Here is a 22826-nt window from a genome sequence, read left to right as displayed (position 1 = left end):
GGGGCGGTGAGTCGGTGTTCAGGTGAGAGAGAGAGAGAGTGCTCCTCCATATCTGTGGGGACCTTTCTGCCGGTGCTATCAAAACTATGAAAAAACTACATTCACTCAAACGATCATAATAGGGGTTTCCCCTTTTTATTTTACGCGCTTTTATTTAACTCACTCTGTCTGTTGTTGTTGTATCCTCAAATCTTGCAACTTAATTTTAATCCACTTCCAAATGTGGTATCGACTGCAAACTTGGTATACTTATGTCATACTGATGACAATACTATATTCTTTCATTAAAAATAAAAAGATATATATTTGTAAACAATTTTTTTAATATGTTACTAGCGGTAATTACCCGGCGTTGCCCGGGCGAAAAAGACAGACACACACATCGACTTACACACAGACATCGACCCACACACATAGAAACACATCGACACACACACATATGGACTCACACAGACAGACATCAACCTTAGGTAACATCTCCTAGCCACCGTGATGATGATGAGAGAGACACACAAACTCCAAATCTACAGCAGCAGGCATCGTCAGGGTCGGGATCGAACCCACGACCTCCTGCACACCAGGCTATGTAGTTAACATCTCCTAGCCACCGTGATGATGATGATGAGAGAGAGACGCAGACTCCAAATATACAGCAGCAGGCATCGTCAGGGTCGGGATCGAACCCACGACCTCCTGCACACCAGGCGAGGTAGTTAACATGTTGCCACCATTGCGAGATTAGGCTTTGCCCTTTGTGGCAATAAAACAGGAGGTGTTACGGTGTTCAAACACCAATTAGACAAACACAATGGATATATAATTATCAGAGTGTGTTTTTTGTTTACATTTTGTGGTTAATGTAGTAACATGAATCCTTGTAAAAAGGTTTCAGTTTTGTTGCCAGAAAAAAGGGGGAAAAACCCCTATTATATTTTGGTACTGGCAAACGAAGTCTAAGGAAGTGGCTATGTTAATGTGAGAGATTAGCATGATGTTAGTGTGAGAAATTAGCATGTTAATGCGAAATCAAGAATGCTCTGATCATATATCTACTTTGCGTTGTCTTTGAAGCTGATTGGCCCACATCAGAAACAGCGGACTTGTTTCGGGCCTCGTGTGAGTGAGTGTGGGGTGGTAGCGCCACGCTGCGCTGCGAACCCACCGGCCCCGGGTTCGATTCCCGCTCACGACCAACATCGGTGACAAAACGTCTGCACCGGATCCTGAGCCTCCTCTGAGCACCTGGTGTGATGTGTAAACATCGTCACTGGGGAGACAAAGGCGGCCGGGCGTGGTGCTGGCCACCCCCCACCCCCTAGTGGAGCCGTGCCGACCTTCGTAGGCGTTGCCTGCTCGCTAACGGCACTTGCCCCAACAGTGTTGAAGGCTATAGGGGGGATCTTTGTCTTTGTGTGTGCGTCAACTCCGCAGCCAGCTCTATGGACCCCAGGCGAGGTACTTTGATGCGGAGAAAACTCCGAGAATCAAACACCGCAAGAAGGGAACTCTCTCCATGGTGGACAACGGCTCTGGGCAACACGGATCACAGGTGAGTGTACTCCTCATCCACTCGCTCACTCGCTCACTCACCCACTCACTCGCTCACTCGCTCACCTCACTCACCTACTCGCTCACACACTCACCCACTCACCCACTCGCTCACTCACCCACTCGCTCACTCACCCACTCGCTCACTCGCCCACTCACTCGCTCACTCGCCCACTCACTCACTCAACCACTCACTCACACTCACCCACTCACCCACTTACTCACCCACTTACTCACCCACTTACTCATCCACTCACTCACCCATTCACCCACCCACTCACCCACCCACTCACCCACCCACCCACTCACCCACCCACCCACCCACCCACCCACTCACCCACCCACCCACTCAAACACCCACCCACTCATGCACCAACTCACCCACCCACCCACTCACCCACTCACCCACTCAAACACCCACCCACCCACTCACTCACCCACCCACTCACCCACTCACTCACCCACCCACCCACTCACCCACCCACTCACCCACTCAAACACCCACCCACCCACTCATGCACCAACTCACCCACCCACCCACCCACTCAAACACCCACCCACCCACTCATGCACCAACTCACCCACCCACCCACCCACTCAAACACCCACCCACCCACTCATGCACCAACTCACCCACCCACTCACCCACTCACTCACCAACTCACTCACCCACCCACCCACTCACTCACTCACTCACTCACTCGCCCACCCACCCACCCACCCACCCACCCACCTACTCACTCACTCACCCACCCACCCACCCACTCACCCACCCACTCAATCACCCACCCACCCACTCACCCACCCACCCACCCGCTTGCGTGACGACGCCTCCCGTGTTCCCCCACAGTTCCTGCTGACCGTGCTCGATGGGCTCGACTCGCTGGACGGGCAGCAGCACACCGTGTTCGGGGAGGTCGCCGAGGGCATGGAGGTGCTGGGACGCATCGCCGAGGCGTTCTGCGACCGCGAGAACCGCCCCTACCAGGACGTCCGGTAGGGAAAAAAAAACTGCCCGAGTTCGATTCTCGCCTCCACGGTTCCAACCCGAACCGGTGCCCGGACATCGCCGAGGTCAGCTGGGCATCGAATGAGTGCCTGGTGCAGGGCGTGTGTGTGTCTGTGTGTGTGTGTGTCTGTGTTTCTGTGTGTGTGTGTCTGTGTTTCTGTGTGTGTGTGTCTGTGTGTGTCTGTGTGTGTCTGTGTGTGTGTGTGTATGTGTGTGTGTGTCTGTGTGTGTGTGTCTGCGTTTCTGTGTGTGTGTGTCTGTGTGTGTTTGTGTGTGGGTCTGCAGCTACTGCTGCTGCTGCTACTGCTGATGCTGCTACTGCTGCTGCCGCTGCTATTGCTTCTGCTGATGATGCTACTGCTGCTGCCGCTGCTGCTGCTACTGCTGCTACTGCTGCTGCTACTGCTGCTGCTGCTGCGTGTGCTGCTTTGTGTGCAGGCTGTCCCACACCGTGGTGCTGGACGACCCCTTCCCGGACCCCCCGGGACTCTGCGTTCCGGACCGCTCCCCAGAGCCCACGGCACAACAACTCGACGTGAGGAGCGAACGGTGGTGGTGGTGGTGGTGGCGGTGGTGGTGGTGGTGGTGATGGTGGTGGTGGTGGTGGTGGTGATGGTGGTGGTGGTGGCGGTGGTGGTGGTGGTGGTGATGGTGGTGGTGACGGTGGTGGTGGTGGTGATGGTGGTGGTGGTGTTGGTGATGATGATGATGGTGGTGATGATGATGGTGGTGATGATGGTGGTGATGATGGTAATGATGGTGGTGGTGATGGTGGTGATGATGGTGGTGGTGGTGGTGGTGGTGATGATGATGATGGTGGTGGTGGTGGTAGTGATGATGATGACGATGATGACGACGGTGACGATGATGATGGTGACGATGATGACGGTGGCACTGACGATGATGTGTGTGTGTCACAGAGAGTGATGGTGGTGGTGATGGTGATGATGATGATGGTGGTGGTGGAGGTGGTAGTGATGATGATGATGACGATGATGACGACGGTGACGACGATGATGGTGACGATGATGACGGTGGCACTGACGATGATGTGTGTGCGTCACAGAGAGTGATGGTGGTGGTGATGATGATGATGGTGGTGGTGGTGATGATGATGATGATGACTGTGATGACGACGGCGACGATGATGATGGTGGTGATGACGGTGGCACTGACGATGATGTGTGTGCGTCACAGAGCGGACGCATCGGGGCCGACGAGGATGTCAACGACATGCAGGGGAGGTCGGTGGAGGAGGTGGCGGAGATCTCGTCGGAGAAGGAGGCCAAGGCCCGGGCGACGCTGCTGGAGATGGTGCGGAGTTGTGACGCTCGCTTCAACACACAGCAGTAGCAGCAGCAGCAGTAGCAGCAGCAGCAGCAGTAGTAGCAGCAGCAGTAGTAGTAGCAGTAGCAGCAGCAGTAGTAGCAGCAGTAGTAGTAGCAGCAGCAGCAGTAGCAGCAGCAATAGTAGTAGCAGCAGTAGCAGCAGTAGTAGCAGCAGTAGTAGTAGCAGCAGCAGCAGTAGTAGCAGCAGCAGTAGTAGTAGCAGTAGCAGCAGCAGTAGCAGCAGCAGTTGTAGCAGCAGCAGCAGTATCAGCAGCAGTAGCAGCAGCAGTATCAGCAGCAGTAGCAACAGCAGCAGTAGCAGCAGCAGCAGTAGTAGCAGCAGCAGCAGTCGTAACAGTAGCAGCAGCAGCAGTAGCAGCAGCAGCAGTAGTAGCAGCAGCAGCAGTAGTAGCAGCAGTAGCAGCAGCAGTTGTAGCAGCAGTAGTAGCAGTACTAGCAGCAGCAGTAGCAGCAGTAGCAGCAGCAGTAGTAGTAGTAGCTGCAGTAGCAGCAGTAGCATCATGATCAGCAGCGGCATCATCATCAGTATCATCAGGAGCATCGTCATCAGCAGCAGAAGCGTCATCAGCAGCATCATCAATTCCTAACCCTAGCCTCTCCCCGTGTCTCTCCCCGTGTCTCTCCCCGTGTCTCTCCCCGTGTCTCCCCTCTCCCCGTGTCTCTCCTCTCCCCGTGTCTCCCCCGGTGTCTCCCCTCTCCCGTGTCTCTCCCCGTGTCTCTCCTCTCCCCGTGTCTCCCCCCGTGTCTCCCCTCTCCCCGTCTCTCCCCTCTCCCCATGTCTCTCCCCGTGTCTCCCCCCGTGTCTCCCCCCGTGTCTCCCCTCTCCCCGCTTGCGCTCAGATCGGAGACCTCCCCGATGCCGACGTTGCTCCCCCGGACTCGGTGCTCTTCGTGTGCAAGCTCAACCCCGTCACCAACGACGACGACCTCGAGGTCATCTTCTCTCGATTCGGACCCATCGCCAGGTGCAGCACACCGCCGTAGCGCGCAAACACAAAGACAAAGATCCCCCGTGTAGCCTCTAGCAGACTGTAGGGGCAAGTGCTGTTAGCGAGTAGCAGCAGCAGCGCCTATGAACACACAAAGACAAAGATCCCCCGTGTAGCCTGTAAACAGACTGTAGGGGCAAGTGCTGTTAGCGAGTAGCAGCAGCAGTGCCTATGAACACACAAAGACAAAGGTCCCCCATGTAGCCTGTCACAGACTGTTGGGGCAAGTGCTGTTAGCGAGTAGCACCGATGCAGGCCGGCGCTGTGACACACGAGGTGGTGGGTAGCCAGCACCACGCCCGGCCGCCTTTGTCTCCCCAGTGGCGATGTTCACTACGCACCGCCACACCAGGTACTCATTTGAGGCTGAGTCGACCTAGGGGAGGCACTCGGTTCAGATAATTAATCACCCGTGTTGGTGGCCGTGAGCGGGAAGCCAGGTCGGTGGGTTCGCAGCGCAGCGTTGCGCTAATCACTGCACCACCGCTCCTCACCCACCCACCCACCACCTCACCCACCATTTCTTCCCACTCGCGCACTGATCGACCCACTCACTCAGACTCGCTACCCCCTTACCAATGAGACCCCTGTCAGGTCTCTTGAATTGCCACCTGTGTTCGGCTGCGTTGGCTGGGTCACGTAGCAGCCACCGCGTGCCCAGGCAGCTTCTGTTTGGCCGGATAGAGGGGGGCTAAACGGGCACGACACGGGCTGGAGAGGAGATGGAGCTGATGCGGTACGGGAGTACGTGGAGCTGAGTGGACTTGCCGATGACTGGTACCAGCGGTGTCAAGATCGGCCTCTGTGGAGGAGGCTCGTGAAGGACGCTGCTACTGGGCAGTTGGAGGCAGTCGCCCTCCAGCAACAACGGAGGGCGGAGGAGCGGCGCTCACAACAACGAGCGGAGCGCCGGGTGGCTAAAGCACAGCAAGTTGGCACAGTAGGGGGCACAGGTGGTACATCGCCCACTCATCTCGGTCAGTCGACCCGTGGCACCTGGGTCTGCCCCGTGATCTTCCTGGGTGCTTTTCGCTAACAGCTTTTTTCTCCTACAGTCTGTTAAGGCTATAGGGGGGGTGGTCTTTGTCTGTGTGTATCTGCGTGTGTGTCGCAGCTGTGAGATCATACGCGACCGCAAGACCGGAGAGTCCCTCTGCTACGCTTTCGTGGAGTTCACGAAGGTAAAGAGACCTTGTGTGTCGTGGGTCCAATGACAGAGAGGAAACTTACGTGAAGCAACGCGGATTTATTTGAACAATTAACAGTTAACACGGAGGGGTACGGCGCCTCACACCCGATGCACTATGGTGAGTGTGCCCTCCAGACTAATATGCCTCTCACTGGCTAATCTATAAGTTCTGCTTGAGTAAAGTTTGGATCTTCAATGGTATATCCGCTGAGCCGTTCCTTGCCAGTGGTACAGCACTGCCCTTGGGCTCTTCAAGCTTCAGGAGCATCTCGTCTTCAGCTGGACGACGACTGCCCTGGACCGTTTAGGGTCCGGCTTTTATCCTCTAGGAACGATGTCATCCCCCAGCCCCCCCCCCCCCCTCCTGGGGTCTGGGGTCTGTCCCTTTAACACAGGGGTGGGGGAACGTCCGGCCCGAGGGCCGTATGAGGCCAGCAAAATCATTCGATGTGGCCCTGCCAAGGCAACCGCAGGCGGGACTCGAAATTCAATAAATCTCGGAGCAAACCTGGAAAAGCAGTTTGCGAGTAGCAGCAACATCATCAACACCAGCTAACATCATCACACGCCTCGCCAAAGAGAAGCAGTTCCAGCCCATTGCATTAGGGGCGAGTTAATTGAATGTTTGACCAAATATAACGGGCAAATTTTTAAGTTGATAATTTTGTATGGCCCGCGAATGATGTTATATAAATATGCAAAATGCAGTTTAGCTTCACGATCCATAGGGCAACCGTTGGGTCCTATGGCCCAGAGTCTCTCAGCACTGGGGCTCAGCCCCTCGATCGCCCCCTATTGGCGTGTAGCCGCTACTGATGATTTTGCTGATGCTGCTGATGATGATTCTGCTGATGATGATAGTGATACTGCTGATGATTATGCTGATGATGCTGCTGATGATGATGATTCTGCTGATGATGCTTATTCTGCTAATGATGATGTTGCTGATGATGCTTCTAATGATGATGATGCTGATTCTGCTGCTGATGATGATGATGCTAATTCTGCTGATGATGCTGCTGATGCTGTGTACCCTACAGAGCGAGGACTGCGAGCGAGCCTATTTCAAGATGGACAACGTCCTCATTGACGACCGACGGATTCACGTCGACTTCAGCCAATCGGTGGCCAAGGTCAAGTGGAAGGGACGAGGTGGGGAGACACGCACAGGGAGAGGGGACACACGGGGGGAGGGGGGAGACAAGGAGGGAGGGGGGAGACACGGGGGGAGGGGGGAGACACAGGGGGAGGGGGGAGACACAGGGGGAGGGGGGAGACACGGGGGGGAGGGGGGACACGGAGGGAGGGGGGAGACACGGAGGGAGGGGGGAGACACAGGGGGAGACACGTGGAGGAGTCTGGGGTGGGACACGGGAAGATTCGGGGAGATGCGGGTGGGGCGGGGGAGATGCGGGGGGGGAAGATGCAGGGGGGGGGAGAGGGGAGACATGGAGGGAGAAGGGAGACACGAAGGGAGACACGGAGGGAGAGGGGAGACACGGGGAGGAGGCTGGGGTGGGACACGGGGAGAGGTTAGGGGAGACACTGGAAAGTGAAGGGAGACAAAGGTGGCCGGGCATGGTGCTGGCCACCCCCCACCCCCCTCACGTGCCGTGCCGGCCTCCATCGGCGTTGCTGCTCACTAATGGCACCTGCCTCCAACGCTCTGCTCGAGGCTGTAACGGGGTTCGGGGTGTCTGTCTATGTGTGTCGGGCAGGTGGCCACTACAGCAAGGACGAGCTCAGGGAACTGAGTCATCACAAGCCCGTCCACAGTAAGCTGGCCCTCAAGGAGAAAGCCAAGCCGGCACAGCAGACGTATCCTCACTCCCGCCCGCCCGCACGCACACACGCTCACAGCAACTTCCAAATCCATTCACGCGTTCGGTCGGTGCGCTCCTAAAACGTGGCGCTAGCAGTGGCTGCGTTCCTGTGGAACAATCGTGTTGTGGTAAATAACGAGATTCTTTGGGTCTGTCGGTAAAGTCGCGTAGATGGGTTCAAAGAAAATAACCAGAAAAATTACAAAAAATAACAAAAAAACTACAACGTTTCGATCGCAAGCGGTCGTATTTTCCTTGAACCTATCAACGTGACTTAACCGAAAGACCCAAAGCATACGAATTCCTGCAGTCACGAAAGCTTTAAGTCGAGATGATGAATAGCATTTCATGTAGAGGGGTAAAGCAACAGTCGGCGGTAACAACGCGAGATGACGTGACGGACGCAGGCCGAACGACGGCCGAGGCGCGCGGTGGGTAGCGTCTATTAGCATCCAGCAGCATCCCAATGCCTCGTGGTGGTGACGATAACGACGACGCTACGCCGGGGCAGCCCGTTACAGCCCCCGCTTATTGCTGCTCACGCTGCGACGTCGTTCCCTTCGCTCGATCGCGGAATACGTGGAGACTCCTCGACCTGCGAGCATTCGAGTTAGGAACTTGCAGAGATGCCAACAAACCCGGTCCGTAAGTCCAGTTGCCCGTTTGGACCAAGAGTCGTAAGTTCAACCACCGCGCAATAGACTGAGGTGGTGGCATCTACATCTGCAGAACGTGAAGAACTAGTGGCATCTATATCTGTGGAATGCGAAGAACCAGTGGCATCTACATCTGCAGAACGTGAAGAACCAGTGGCAACTACATCTGCAGAACGTGAAGAACCAGTGGCATCTACATCTGCAGAACGTGAAGAACCAGTGGCAACTACATCTGCAGAACGTGAAGAACCAGTGGCATCTACATCTGCAGAACGTGAAGAACCAGTGGCATCTACATCTGCAAAACGTGAAGAACCAGTGGCATCTACATCTGCAGAACGTGAAGAACCAGTGGCAACTACATCTGCAGAACGTGAAGAACCAGTGGCATCTACATCTGCAGAACGTGAAGAACCAGTGGCATCTACATCTGCAGAACGTGAAGAACCAGTGGCATCTACATCTGCAGAACGTGAAGAACCAGTGGCATCTACATCTGCAGAACGTGAAGAACCAGTGGCAACTACATCTGCAGAACGTGAAGAACCAGTGGCATCTACATCTGCAGAACGTGAAGAACCAGTGGCATCTACATCTGCAGAACGTGAAGAACCAGTGGCATCTACATCTACAGAACGTGAAGAACGAGTGGCATCTACATCTACAGAACATGAAGAACCAGTGGCATCTACATCTGCAGAACGTGAAGAACCAGTGGCAACTACATCTGCAGAACGTGAAGAACCAGTGGCATCTACATCTGCAGAACGTGAAGAACCAGTGGCATCTACATCTGCAGAACGTGAAGAACCAGTGGCATCTACATCTGCAGAACGTGAAGAACCAGTGGCATCTACATCTGCAGAACGTGAAGAACCAGTGGCATCTACATCGGCAGAACGTGAAGAATCAGTGGCATCTACATGACACGAAGAACCAGTGGCATCTACATCTGTAGAACGTGAAGAACCAGTGGCATCTACATCTGCAGAACACGAAGAACCAGTGGCATCTACATCTGCAGAACGTGAAGAACCAGTGGCATCTACATCTGTGGAATGCGAAGAACCAGTGGCATCTACATCTGTAGAACGTGAAGAACCAGTGTCATCTACATCTGTAGAACGTGAATAACCAGTGGTATCTACATCTACAGAACGTGAAGAACCAGTGGCATCTCCCTCTGCAGAACATGAGGGGTGAGCGGTGAGGGGTGAGCGGTGAGGGGTGAGCGGTGAATTGTGAGGAGTGAGTAGTGAGTTGTGAGGGGTGAGCGGTGAGTGCTGAGCGGTGTTGGCGGAGTGTTGGTGAGGTCCCTTCCTTGACGAGGTCTCCCAGTGCCGGCTACGAACTCCTCCTGGACTGCGAGCCGCAGACCTCCACGAAGCCCAGCAGACGCACGCTCGAGGTACAGCCCCTGCTCGTGTGTGTGTCGTGTGTAGTGTGTGTCGTGTGTGTAGTGTGTGTAGTGTGTTGTGTGTGCCGTATGTGTAGTGTGTGTAGTGTGTGCCGTGTGTGTGTGTCATGTGGTGCTGTGTGTAGGGTGTGTAGTGTGTCGTGTAGTGTGTGTGTAGTGTGTGTGTCGTGTGTGTGCCGTGTGTGTGTGTAGTGTGTGTGCCGTGTGTGTGTAGTGTGTGTAGTGTGTCGTGTGTGTCGTGTGTGTCGTGTGTGTCGTGTGTGTCGTGCTGTGTAGTGTGTGTGGTGCTGTGTGATCTATGTGATTTGTGTGCGTGGCGAGATGTTAACTACCTCGCCGGGTTTACAAGCAGCCGTGGGTTCGATCCCGACCCCGATGCCTGTTGTATACTTGGAGTTTGCGTGTCTCTTGCCTCGCCCCTCTCCTCCCCGCATCTCCCCTCATCTCCCCTCTCCTCCCCGTGTCTCCCCTCTCCTCCCCGCGTCTCCCCACTCTTCCCCGTGTCTCCCCTTACCTCCCCGTGTCTCCCCACTCTTCCCCGTGTCTCCCCTTACATCCCCGAATCTCCCCTCTTCTCCCTGTGTCTCCCCTCTCCTCCCCCCGTGCGTTTCAGGAAAGCGCGAAGCACGAACGGAAGCAGAAGCGCAGGAGCCGGAGTCGGTCGCGGGAGAGACGGGAGAGAGACGCCGGAGGACCGGAGAGGGGGAAGAAGAGAGACAGCGAGAGGGAGAGAGACGGGGAGAGAGGAGACAGGGAGAGAGTTGGGGAGAGAGATGGGAAGAGAGGAGACAGGGAGAGAGATGGAGAGAGAGATGGGAAGAGAGGAGACAGGGAGAGAGATGGGGAGAGAGATTGGAAGAGGGACAGGGAGAGAGATGGGGAGAGAGATTGGAAGAGGGACAGAGCGAGAGATGGGGAGAGACATGGGGAGAGACATGGGGAGAGAGACAGGGCGAGAGATGGGGAGAGAGTTGGGAAGAGAGTTGGGGACAGGGACAGCGAGAGAGACAGGGAGAGGGAGAGACGGCGAGACAGGAAGTGAAGGGACGGATACTCGCATGCACGCCAACACCGCGCCCGGCCACTGATGTTTTGGACGCCATTGCACGTACTCATTTGAGGCCGAGCCGACCCAGGGGAGGCCCAGGACCTGTTCATAAAACCGGGGGAATTGAACTCGGGGCGGGGGGGGGTGGTGGGATCGGTTGCTGGGTTCGTAACGCCCGGCACTGCGCTCGTTGTTGTGAGCGTCGCTCCTCCGCCCTCCGTTGTTGCTGGAGGGCGACTACCTCCAACTGCCCAGTAGCAGCGTCCTTCACGAGCCTCCTCTCCACCACCACACACACGCGCACGCACACACACACGCGTGAGTGGCCTGGTCTACCGTTATACTACTACAGAGCTCGGTGCTGCTTTGCGGTCAGGTTCACGGGTCCAGGGCTTGGCATAGCAGTGACGGGCGGGAGTCGTCAGCATCACCCCCCCCACCCAGCCAAGCCTCACCGAGTCTACGGGAGACGTCCTGCTGACGTTGGCGAGATGTCGACTACCTCGCCTGGTGTGCAGGAGGTCGTGGGTTCGATCCCGACCCTGACGATGCCTGCTGCTGTAGATTTGGAGTATGCGTCTCTCTCTCATCATCATCATCATCACGGTGGCTAGGAGATGTTAACGACCTCGCCTGGTGTGCAGAAGGTCGTGGGTTCCATCCCGACCCTGACGATGCCTGCTGCTGTATATTTAGAGTCTGCAGTGTGCCCGTCTCTCTCCGCGTGGCGCCTCCAGTTCCCCCCCCCCTCCGCGTTTCGAGCATTCGGCGGGCTGTAAATGCCCTCGTGGTGAGCACGCTCCCCGTCGCTTTCGTTTGTACGGAAATAAACGTCTGCTGGCGACCGCCGTCCTTCCGATCGGCGCGGCCGGCCACGTAAAGAAGTTCAGTTTTTGGGGCCCTTCCCTGGCCCAATAAAAAACAAAATATTTTTTTTTACTTTAGTCGGTGACTTTTGGCCGTTTGCGGAGCGACCAGACGGAAAACTCCAGCCACCCACCCAGCCAGCCACTCACCCACCCAGCCACCCACACAGCCACTCACCCACCCAGCCACCCACCCAGCCACTCACCCAGCCACCCACCCAGCCATTCACCCAGCCACCCACTCAGCCACCCACCCAGCCACCCACCCAAGCGCTGGCTGATAAGCGACCAAAACGGACGCCGCTGCCCACCGCGTGGGCAAGACGACCGAACGCGGTGTTTGTTGTTGTACGGTGACGGACAACAAAAAGGGCAAAATAATGAACAGGAGGTTACTAAATTATAACTGGGCAAAAGGCCTCGCTTGAGCTTTTTGTGTTTTTTAGGACTCCACCTGGCCAAGGCAAATGATGGCTTGCTGGACGCGTGGCGGCTCATCATTGTGGCCGCGTGGAAATGTGTTTTTTTATCAGCAGGCCAAGTAAAGCTCTTAAGCGCGTGGCGATGTTGATTCTGAACGTGGAGGGGTGGGGAACGCAGCAAAAAGAAAACGGGAGGAACCGGAGACAAAATCCGAGCGCGGGATGAGAGCGAGAGAGATGCAGACTCCAAATGTACAACCCCGGGTCGGGATCGAACCCACGAACCACCTGCATACCAGGGCAAGGGCGTTAACGTCTCCGAGCCACCGCGGTGCCCAACATTAAATGGGAGGATGGGGAAAGAGAGGGGGGGGGGCTTCTGTGTGGGGGGCAGGGGGTAGTGAGTGGGACGAGGGTTTTTGGTGGTGGGCCATGTAATGAAACGCAACCGCGATAAACATTTTTACATGCGGCACGTCTGCAAGTGCTCTGCTCTTGACACGGGCGTTGGCAGGATGAGGCTGTACGAGAATAGGTTTTACCCTTTCTGGAAATAAAACAGCAATGTTGAAACACCAAAACAGAAACCTTTTGCAAGGAATCGTGTAACTTTATGAACCACACATGCACATACTTGTGAACATGCAAACAAAACACGTGCTCTGGTAGTTTATGATGCATTATATTTGAAACTGATTGGCCTTTTATAGGAATCCTCTCCGAGGGGTGGGGCTATGGGGGATCACGGCACCCCCATGGCCCCCCAGGGTTAACCGATGCGGACGTGGATGTAGACACCCGTGTGTGGGTGCAGACACCCTTGTGTTTCTGTCCGCCTTTCTCCCCGTAACAACCCCTACACAGGTAACAGCGGATCCCAATAACGGATCCTGAAGGGATGATGTCTCCTACCAGGATTAACCAGCTGGTTCCAGAAGGGGGGCGTGGCTAGAGCGGAGCCAGCCGCGAACCGGTATATAAGCCGGAGCGCTGAGAGCTCTGGCTCAGTTATGTACACACCGAAGACTGAAGCCCGGGCTGAAGATAGGGCCCTGGACCCCAAGCTCTACAGCCCTTCAAAGGGCTGGAGCTCAGTGAGGCCAGTGGTCAGGCGGGAGAATAGATCCCTGAAGATAGGACCCTGGATCAGAGGTCGCAATCGGGTACCCGATACCCGTACCCCACCCGATATCCGGCTGCCCGTACCCGGCCGGGTAAAATTCAGGGCCTACCTGGGCTTACCTTGGCTCCTCCCACTCTCAACCAGTATATATACAAATACTGTATTCTTGGAATTTCTCTCACTTGATACAGCAATCGTGCTGTGACGGTTCCACCTGAAGACGGAAGCTTGTGTTGCCTCCGAAACGTCGTGATTTTTATTTTATTTTTATTTTACTTTTATTAATTTAATTTTTTTACCTACGTGACTTTACCGAAAAAACCTAAGAATACGGGTAGCCGTTTGTGACCCTGGTGCGGCAGGGTACGGGTACGGGTAAGCCGTGAGTCACTGGTGAGTAACCGTTTGTCACTCATTTCCAGAGGTGTGGACTCGAGTCATGTGACTTGGACTCGAGTCAGACTCGAGTCATGAATTTGATGACTTGCGACTCGACTTGGACTTGCATAACAATGACTTTGTCCCACCTATGAGATGTGGACTCGAGTCATGTGACTTGGACTCGAGTCAGACTCGAGTCATGAATTTGATGACTTGCGACTCGACTTGGACTTGCATAACAATGACTTTGTCCCACCTCTGCTCATTTCCCAACGTCACAATTCAAGTTCCTAGAATCAACCCACCCGCGCCTGCAACATGGCTTCATCCCAGAGGTCGCAATCGGGTACCCGATACCCGTACCCTACCCGATACCTGGCTACCCGTACCCGGCCGGGTATCGGGTACGGGTACCCGTGCCCTACCCGGCCGGGTATCGGGTACGGTTACCCGTTTGCGACCCTGGTGCGGCCGGGTACGGGTACGGGTAAGGAATCAAAACCCGTTGCGACCTCTGCCCTGGATCCAGGCTCTACAGCCCTTCTAAGGGCTGGAGCTCAGTGAAGACAGTGGTCAAGACCCACAGACCAAATGGTCTCAATAATTACAACACTACAGATGTATGTGTGCCCATGTTGAACTTCTTTCGCACCGGACGTAGCCAACCACGCAAATCGGAGGTGCGGGGGGAGGGATAAAAAAATAAACTAAACACAACAAGCGGTTCTTAAGAAATTAGTTTTCCATATTTTTATTGTAGTGTATAGCGTAGTGTATTGTAGTGTATGGTGTCGTCTATGTATGTTGAACTTCTTTCGCACCGTACGTAGCCAACATCGCTAATCGGTGGTGCGGGGGAAAGTACAACAAACTAAATACAACAAGCAGTTCTAAATAATGACTTTCAAATTTAGTATAGTGGTGTAGTGTATAGTAGTTTAGTGTATATTGTAGTAGTGTCGTGTATAGTGGACTGTATAGTAATGTATATTGTAGCATGTAGTGTATAATGTAGTGTGTATTGCAGTGTATAGTGTGGTATATAGTGTAGTGTATAGTAGAGTGTATAGTGTGGTATATAGTGTAGTAGTGTAGTGTATAGTGTAGTACATAGTGTAGTAGTGTAGTGTATAGTGGACTGTATAGTAGTGCATATTGTAGCATGTAGTGTATGGTGTAGTGTGTATTGGAGTGTGTAGTGTATAGTGTATGTACGTTGAACTTCTTTCGCACCGTACGTAGCCAACCACGCAAATCGGAGGTGCGGGGGGATGGACAACAAACTAAACACAACAACAAGAAGCAGTTCTAAAGAAATGAGTTTTCAATTTAGTATCGTGTAGTGTATAGTCGTGCAGTGTAGAGTAGTGCATATACAGGTAGGAACAACAGTTCCACACTGCCCACCAGGGATTATTTGTCTGTCGTGCAAAGCCCCTCCCCAACATGTACGCTCCCGGATTGGTTGAAGTGCGTCACGTGACCGCGAGCTTTCTGTCGTGCACTAATGCGCTGTCCAACCAAGCTCCTACCTGCCCACTCCGGATGAACGTGTTTGTAGTATGTAGTGTATGGTGTATAGTGTAGTGTATGTACGTTGAACTTATATCGCGCCGTACGTAGCCATCGGAGGCGTGCGGGGAAACCTTCCCGTCTTACTCCCCCGAAACTGAACGGTTTACAAGCCCCTGGAGGGGGTGGGTGGTCAATGCCCCCCTCCACCAAGCAACCCACCCCAAGCTGATCAAAACGACGCGTTGAGAGTAGGGCTAAACGATTAATCGATTTCAAATCGAAATCGCAATTTGAAACAATGCGATTAGCACATCGCAAAGGCTGCGATTTTTTACGATTTGATAAGTCCTATTGCTTTCTTATTGGAATTGTTTAATTATTTTATTATTATAACGTTATGTAACTTAACAATTGTTCTATGTTTGATTGTTCTATTTCATCTTCTTGGTTCTTTCGGTAAAGTCACGTAGAATGGAAATAATACAATAATAAAAATAAAACATAATAAAATATCCATTCTACGTGACTTTACCGAAAGAACCAAGAAAATCAATCCTTGCAGTCACGAAAGCTTTAAATCGAAATGTTCTATTTCAATTAAAACATTTTAATAAATACATGTCGGAAGCAATTCATATATTTTTAAGTTCTCATCCTAGCATTAGAATATATAGAGCAGTTCATATTTTAATGGCATCACGTGGTAATGCTCCATCACACTTTTGAAATCGATTACACAGTGAATATTTAACTGACGCTTGACTTTTTATCGCAAGTCAAATCGCAATCGCAATATCTGTCAGACAAATCGCTAATTGATATTTTCCCCAAATCGTTCAGCCCTAGTTGAGAGAGCCACTGTCATGGCGCCCGTTGCGGGCATGAACGCCGCTGCCACTAGCCACGTTTGTTGCGGCAGTCGTTCCCCCCGCCGACCGGATGGACTCGCCGCCGCCCATAGGAATTCTAGATTTGAAGCTTTCCTGACTGCAAGGATTCATACTCTTAGTTTTTTCGGAAAAGTCACGTAGGTAAAAAAAATGAAATTAGAATTAATAAAAATAAAATATTATTTTTTATAAAATATTTTATTTTTATTAATGTTAAATAATATTTTCTTCTATAAAATATTCTTTAATTTTTATTAATTTTATTTCAATTTTTTACCGACGTGACTTTACCGAAAAAACTCAGAGTATGAGCCCATAGGAATGTTTGAATTTGCACAAGTTGGCGCGGGGGGGGGGGGCGGGGGGGGCGATGAACGCACGACCGTGAGAGGCACCTTCGGCGTGGTACCGCCGTCAGCCCGTCCGGCGTCAATGCCCGAGTCTCAGAACCTCGCCGAGGCGCGCTTCAGGTTATCATCATCATCGTCGTCGTCGTTAAGGGGTTTGTGAATGCCCTGTGGTCTCACAGAGCCACTACTGATGCACCCTGTAGGGTTCTTAATAGGAGGATTGATTGATAATTGTTTTTTTACCCTTTTATCTGGCAACAAAACCGACACCTTTTTTTACAAGGAGTCATGTTTGCATTGACCACAATACCTGCGGTCGGAATGCAAAAAAAACACAACTCTGATAATGTATGCACTGTCCTTCAAATTGATTGGTCCACACCCGAGACAGCTTTTCTTAGAGCCTAGTCTCTCACATGGTGTTGGACCAGATGACGCCAAAAGGCGCACAACTCGAAGACAATGCACCATCAGAGTACGAGAGCTCGGGTAATGATGGCTGCTTCTAATAGGGCCAGACCTAAGGCACACCCTGTAGGATTCTTAATAGGGGGATTGATTGTTAATGCTCCAGCCTCATAGGGCCAGACCTAAGCACTCTGTAGGATTCTTAATAGGGGGGTTGATTGTTAATGCCCCAGTCTCATAGAGCCAGACCTCAGGCACCTTGTAGGATTCTTGATAGGATTGATTGTTAATGCTCCAGTCTCATAGGGCCAGACCTAAGGCACCTTGTAGGATTCTTGATAGGATTGATTGTTAATGCTCCAGTCTCATAGAGCCAGACCTAAGGCACCTTGTAGGATTCTTAATAGGATTGATTGTTAATGCTCCAGTCTCATAGGGCCAGACCTAAGGCACCTTGTAGGATTCTTAATAGGATTGATTGTTAATGCTTCCAGTCTCATAGGGCCAGACCTAAGGTACCTTGTAGGATTCTTGATAGGATTGATTGTTAATGCTCCAGTCTCATAGGGCCAGACCTAAGGCACCTTGTAGGATTCTTAATAGGATTGATTGTTAATTCTCCAGCCTCATAGGGCCAGACCTAAGGCACCTTGTAGGATTCTTAATAGGATTGATTGTTAATGCTCCAGCCTCATAGGGCCAGACCTAAGGCACCTTGTAGGATTCTTAATAGGATTGATTGTTAATGCTCCAGCCTCATAGGGCCAGACCTAAGGCACCTTGTAGGATTCTTAATAGGATTGATTGTTAATTCTCCAGCCTCATAGGGCCAGACCTAAGGCACCTTGTAGGATTCTTAATAGGATTGATTGTTAATGCTCCAGCCTCATAGGGCCAGACCTAAGGCACCTTGTAGGATTCTTAATAGGATTGATTGTTAATGCTCCAGCCTCATAGGGCCAGACCTAAGCAATCTGTAGGATTCTTAATAGGGGGATTGATTGTTACTGCTCCAGCCTCATAGGGCCAGACCTAAGGCATTCCCTGTAGGATTCTTAATAGGGGGATTGATTGTTAATGCCCCAGTTTCATAGGGCCAGACCTAAGGCACCTTGTAGGATTCTTGATAGGATTGATTGTTAATGCCCCAGTTTCATAGAGCCAGACCTAAGGCACCTGTAGGATTCTTAATAGGATTGATTGTTAATGCTCCAGTCTCATAGGGCCGGACCTAAGGCATTCCCTGTAGGATTCTTAATAGGATTGATTGTTACTGCTCCAGCCTCATAGAGCCAGACCTAAGGCACTCTGTAGGATTCTTGATAGGGGATTGATTGTTAATGCTCCAGTCTCATAGGGCCGGACCTAAGGCACCTGTAGGATTCTTAATAGGATTGATTGTTAATGCTCCAGCCTCATAGGGCCAGACCTAAGGCACCTGTAGGATTCTTAATAGGATTGATTGTTAATGCTTCCAGTCTCATAGGGCCAGACCTAAGGCACCTGTAGGATTCTTAATAGGGGGATTGATTGTTACTGCTCCAGTCTCATAGAGCCAGACCTAAGGCACCTTGTAGGATTCTTAATAGGATTGATTGTTAATGCTTCCAGTCTCATAGAGCCAGACCTAAGGCACCTTGTAGGATTCTTAATAGGGGATTGATTGTTAATGCCCCAGTTTCATAGAGCCAGACCTAAGGCACCTTGTAGGATTATTGATAGGATTGATTGTTAATGCTCCAGCCTCATAGGGCCAGATCTAAGCAATCTATAGGATTCTTAATAGGATTGATTGTTAATGCTCCAGCCTTATAGAGCCAGACCTAAGGCACCTTGTAGGATTCTTAATAGGGGGATTGATTGTTACTGCTCCAGTCTCATAGAGCCAGACCTAAGGCACCTTGTAGGATTCTTAATAGGATTGATTGTTAATGCTTCCAGTCTCATAGAGCCAGACCTAAGGCACCTGTAGGATTCTTAATAGGGGGATTGATTGTTACTGCTCCAGTCTCATAGAGCCAGACCTAAGGCACCTTGTAGGATTCTTAATAGGATTGATTGTTAATGCTTCCAGTCTCATAGAGCCAGACCTAAGGCACCTTGTAGGATTCTTGATAGAAGGATTGATTGCTAATGCTCCAGTCTCATAGGGCCAGACCTAAGGCGGCACACTCCAGTGTCGATGGCTGCGACTCACAGAGGCAGACGAATGCTGTGTACAGCCGTCAGGAGCCCTGCGCAGGGGGTCCAGCGCTTCTGCCGACTGCGTCTTCTTCGCTAACATGTTCGCTCAGCTGAGCGTTGGCAAGGAAACGCTGTGTGTGTGTGTGTGTCACCGTGTGTGTGTGTGACAGCGTGTGACTGTGTGTGTGTCATTGTGTGTGTGTGTGTCATTGTGTGTGTGTGTGTGTCAGCGTGTGTGTGTGTCATTGTGTCTGTGTGTGTGTCATTGTGTGTGTGTGTGACAGCGTGTGACTGTGTGTGTGTGTCATTGTGTGTGTGTGTGACACACAGTAGTGACGGACCAGCGGATGCGAGCCCATGTCCTTGACACCAGGACCTACCGTGGAGCTGATCTGCCCTCTGACCATCGACTAGTCATCTGTAAGATGCGCCTGCCATTCTTCCACTCCGGTGGTGGGTGTACACCCAGGATCCCATTCCAACCAAAAGTGGCCTGGTCTAAGTTAGCTGATGAAAGTTGCAAGCGAGAATTTCATCATCGCTTGCAGCTGGGGTTGGCATCGTCCCCCACTCCACCTGATGTCGAGGGTAAATGGGCGAGGTTTAAGACTGTGACTCATGCAGCTGCAATGGCTGCTTTGGGTACGCGGTCCAGACCTCCCCGGGAACCCTGGCTGACGGAGGAGGTGTTCAGGTTAATTGAGAAAAAGCGACAGGCCCACTCTCATCGCCTACAGCATCCCACGTCAGAGAATGAGGAGGTTTACCGCAGCCTTCGCTCGGAGGTTCGGAGAGCCGTGAGGCGCTGTAAGGATGGGTGGTGGTCGCGGGTTGCTGAGGAGATGGAGTCTGCCTCAGTGGCCCGCGATCACAAATCACTATTTAACTCCATCAAAAAAGTAACCTGCAGCGCCACACCTATTACCATCATTAGAGGAAAAAACGGTGATCCAATCTCCGACCCCCAGGAACAGGTTTGCAGATTTGCTGAGCATTTCTGTGAGGTCCTGGGGGAGGGAAAATCTCTCAGCCAGGAAAACATCATGGCACAAAGTGGGGATAACCCTGCTGAGGCTGCGGTGCCTCAAATATTGGAAGAGGTCACCCCCTGTGAGTGGCTGGCTGAGGTACCGGCTGTTGAGGAAGTACTGAGGGCGATCCGGAGTCTGAGACCAGGGAAGGCACCGGGCAGAGATGATCTCCCAGGCGAAATGCTGAGGGAGGGTGGCGTTTGTGCACAGACTGCCCTATATGACATCATAACAACAGTCTGGACCACTGGACGGGTTCCGCAGGACTGGAAGGATGCCCTGGTGGTCCCCCTCTTTAAGAAGGGGGACCGTACCGACTGTAACAACTACAGGGGCATCTCACTCCTCAGTGTGCCGGGTAAGGTCCTGGCAAGGATTATTCAACATCGCCTTGCTAGGCATGCCGAGGAGAGGCTTGCGGAGCCCCAATGTGGTTTCAGGAAAGGGCGGTCCTGCACAGATGCCATATTTTCTGTCCGTCTGCTACAGCAGAGGTGTAGGGAATTCCAAAAAGACCTACATCTCTGCTTTATTGACTTGGTCAAGGCGTATGATACCATCAGTAGGACTGGGCTCTGGGTTGTTCTTCGTGCTTTCGGAGTCCCTGACCCTCTGCTCACGATCATTAAGGACCTTCATGATGGTGAGCGGGCCCGGGTAAAACTACGTGGCCGGGAGTCGGAGCCTTTCCCTGTACACCTTGGGGTGCGACAGGGATGTCCTCTGGCTCCCACATTATTTAACATCTATTTCGACTGCGTAGTTCGTGAAGCCTTCAATAGCTGTACCGGGGGAATTACCATTTGGTACAGATACAATGGGAGGCTGATCGACGCCCGGGTGCGATCAAGGGATGGCTCCCTATTGGTCAACCACGTTATGTATGCCGATGATTTGGTAATAGCTGCTCATTCAGAAGAGGAGTTGGAGACGCTGCTGCTGAGACTGGAGCGTGCCACTAAGAGGTGGGGCCTTACCATCAGCCCCACCAAAACTAAGCACCTGCCTGGGTATTTTGTACCATCGGGCACTCCGCCCCCACAACTCCCAATCGGTGATGGGGCAGTTGTGGAGAGAGTAGAGAGTTTCCCATACCTGGGCAGTGTGCTCATGACCGGCTCCAGTTTATCAGCAGAGGTCTCACTCCGAATCAGTCGAGCGGCAATATCTTTTCATCGGTTGCGTAACGCTGTGTGGAAGCTACCTGGTCTGTCGCTCCGCACGAAGCTTCAGGTCTTCTCGGCCACGGTCATTCCCTCCCTTCTCTATGCTTGCGAAACGTGGACCCCCCTAGTGGAGCATCTTCGCCGGTTGGAAACATTTAGGCTGGCCTGCCTACGATCCATCCTGGGTTTAACCAGGCTGGATTGTGTGAGGAGCTCACAAGTCCTTGAAAGATCTGGGCAAAGTCCCATCAGTGAGCTCCTCCGGCAGGCAAGGCTGCGTTGGCTGGGTCATGTAGCCCGCATGCCCAGCCACCGTATGCCTAAACAGCTTTTGTTCGGCCGGATCGAGGGGGCTAAACGGGCGCGGCACGGGCTAGAGAAGAGATGGAGTGATGTGGTACAGGAGGACGTGGAGCTGAGTGGACTTGCCGATGACTGGTACCAGCGGTGTCAAGATCGGCCTCAGTGGAGGAGGCTCGTGAAGGACGCTACTGGGCAGTTGGAGGCAGTCGCCCTCCAACAACAACGGAGGGCGGAGGAGCGACGCTCACAACAACGAGCGGAGCGCCGGGTGGCTAAAGCACAGCAAGTTGGCACAGTAGGGGGCACAGGTGGTGCATCAGCCAGTCATCTCGGTCATCTCGGTCAGTCGACCCGTGGCACCTGGGTCTGCCCCGTGACCTCCTGCCAGCGGGCGTTCGACACTTCACGTGGCCTCAAGGTGCACATGGCCTGGCACAAGCGTCGTGGTGACGTCACCGCCACTTAGTGGCGAATGGCGGTTGTTGTTGTTGTTGTGTGTGACAGCGTGTGTGTGTCATTGTCTGTGTGTGTGGCAGCGTGTGTGTGTGTGTGTCATTGTGTGTGTGTGTGTCAGCATGTGTGTGTTTTAATTTTGGAGCTTTCGCGACTGCAGGAATTATTCTTTGGTTCTTTCGGTAAAGTCACGTATAAAGATAAAATAATAAACTAAATAATAGCATACGACACACAAGCAATCATCATCAGGTTGCTATTTCATCTATACCTGATGATGATTGCTTGTGTTACAATCGAAACGTCGTATGCTATTAATTAATTTATTATTTTATCTTTATACGTGACTTTACCGAAAGAACCAAAGAATGTGTGTGTGTGTGACAGCGTGTGTGTGTGTGTCAGCGTGTGTGTGTGTGTCAGCGTGTGTGTCATTGTGTGTGTGTGTCACACAGGGACAGCTGCCACTGGGGGGGGGGGGGGGTGGTACCCCCTTGCCTAGACCTTAGCAGGACAATGGAGCGGCTGAGGATTGGAGTTTCCGAGTCAACGAAATGTTCAGATTCAGATTTTTTTGCGACCGCGGTGACTTGGCAGTGCTGCGTGTGCAGCTGTGTTAGGGGACAACGTGGGAGCTCCCTTGCACCCCCCCCCCCCCAGGGCGCCTAAACATCGGTGCCCCCCCACTAGACGTGAGTGCCCCCCA

The 22826-nt window shown here is 52.6% G+C and overlaps 1 protein-coding gene across 1 annotated transcript; it reads left to right on the top strand.

The window, feature by feature from the left end:
* The first annotated feature begins 6 nt into the window (after positions 1 to 6).
* Positions 7 to 11147, top strand: LOC144735585 (peptidyl-prolyl cis-trans isomerase-like 4). Its single transcript, XM_078618017.1, has 11 exons — positions 7 to 22; positions 1432 to 1549; positions 2399 to 2544; positions 2996 to 3092; positions 3755 to 3871; positions 4747 to 4871; positions 6010 to 6076; positions 7125 to 7236; positions 7803 to 7902; positions 9902 to 9971; positions 10594 to 11147. Exons 2-11 carry the CDS (start codon positions 1514 to 1516, stop codon positions 11020 to 11022), a joined length of 1299 nt encoding a protein of 432 aa, XP_078474143.1. The 5' UTR covers positions 7 to 22; positions 1432 to 1513; the 3' UTR covers positions 11023 to 11147.
* The last annotated feature ends 11679 nt before the right edge of the window (positions 11148 to 22826 follow it).

Source organism: Lampetra planeri, chromosome 55 (assembly GCF_965212315.1).
Source record: "Lampetra planeri chromosome 55, kcLamPlan1.2.h2, whole genome shotgun sequence".
NCBI lineage: Eukaryota > Metazoa > Chordata > Hyperoartia > Petromyzontiformes > Petromyzontidae > Lampetra > Lampetra planeri.
The sequence above is the reverse complement of the archived record's forward strand: the minus strand, read 5'-3'. Positions and strand labels throughout refer to the sequence as shown.

Coding starts and splice junctions, on each gene's coding strand:
- LOC144735585 (XM_078618017.1), top strand. CDS start 1,514: ATGGTGGACAACGGCTCTGGGCAACACGGATCACAG. Junction 6,077..7,124: donor CTTTCGTGGAGTTCACGAAG/GTAAAGAGACCT, acceptor TGTACCCTACAG/AGCGAGGACTGCGAGCGAGC. Junction 9,972..10,593: donor CCAGCAGACGCACGCTCGAG/GTACAGCCCCTG, acceptor CGTGCGTTTCAG/GAAAGCGCGAAGCACGAACG.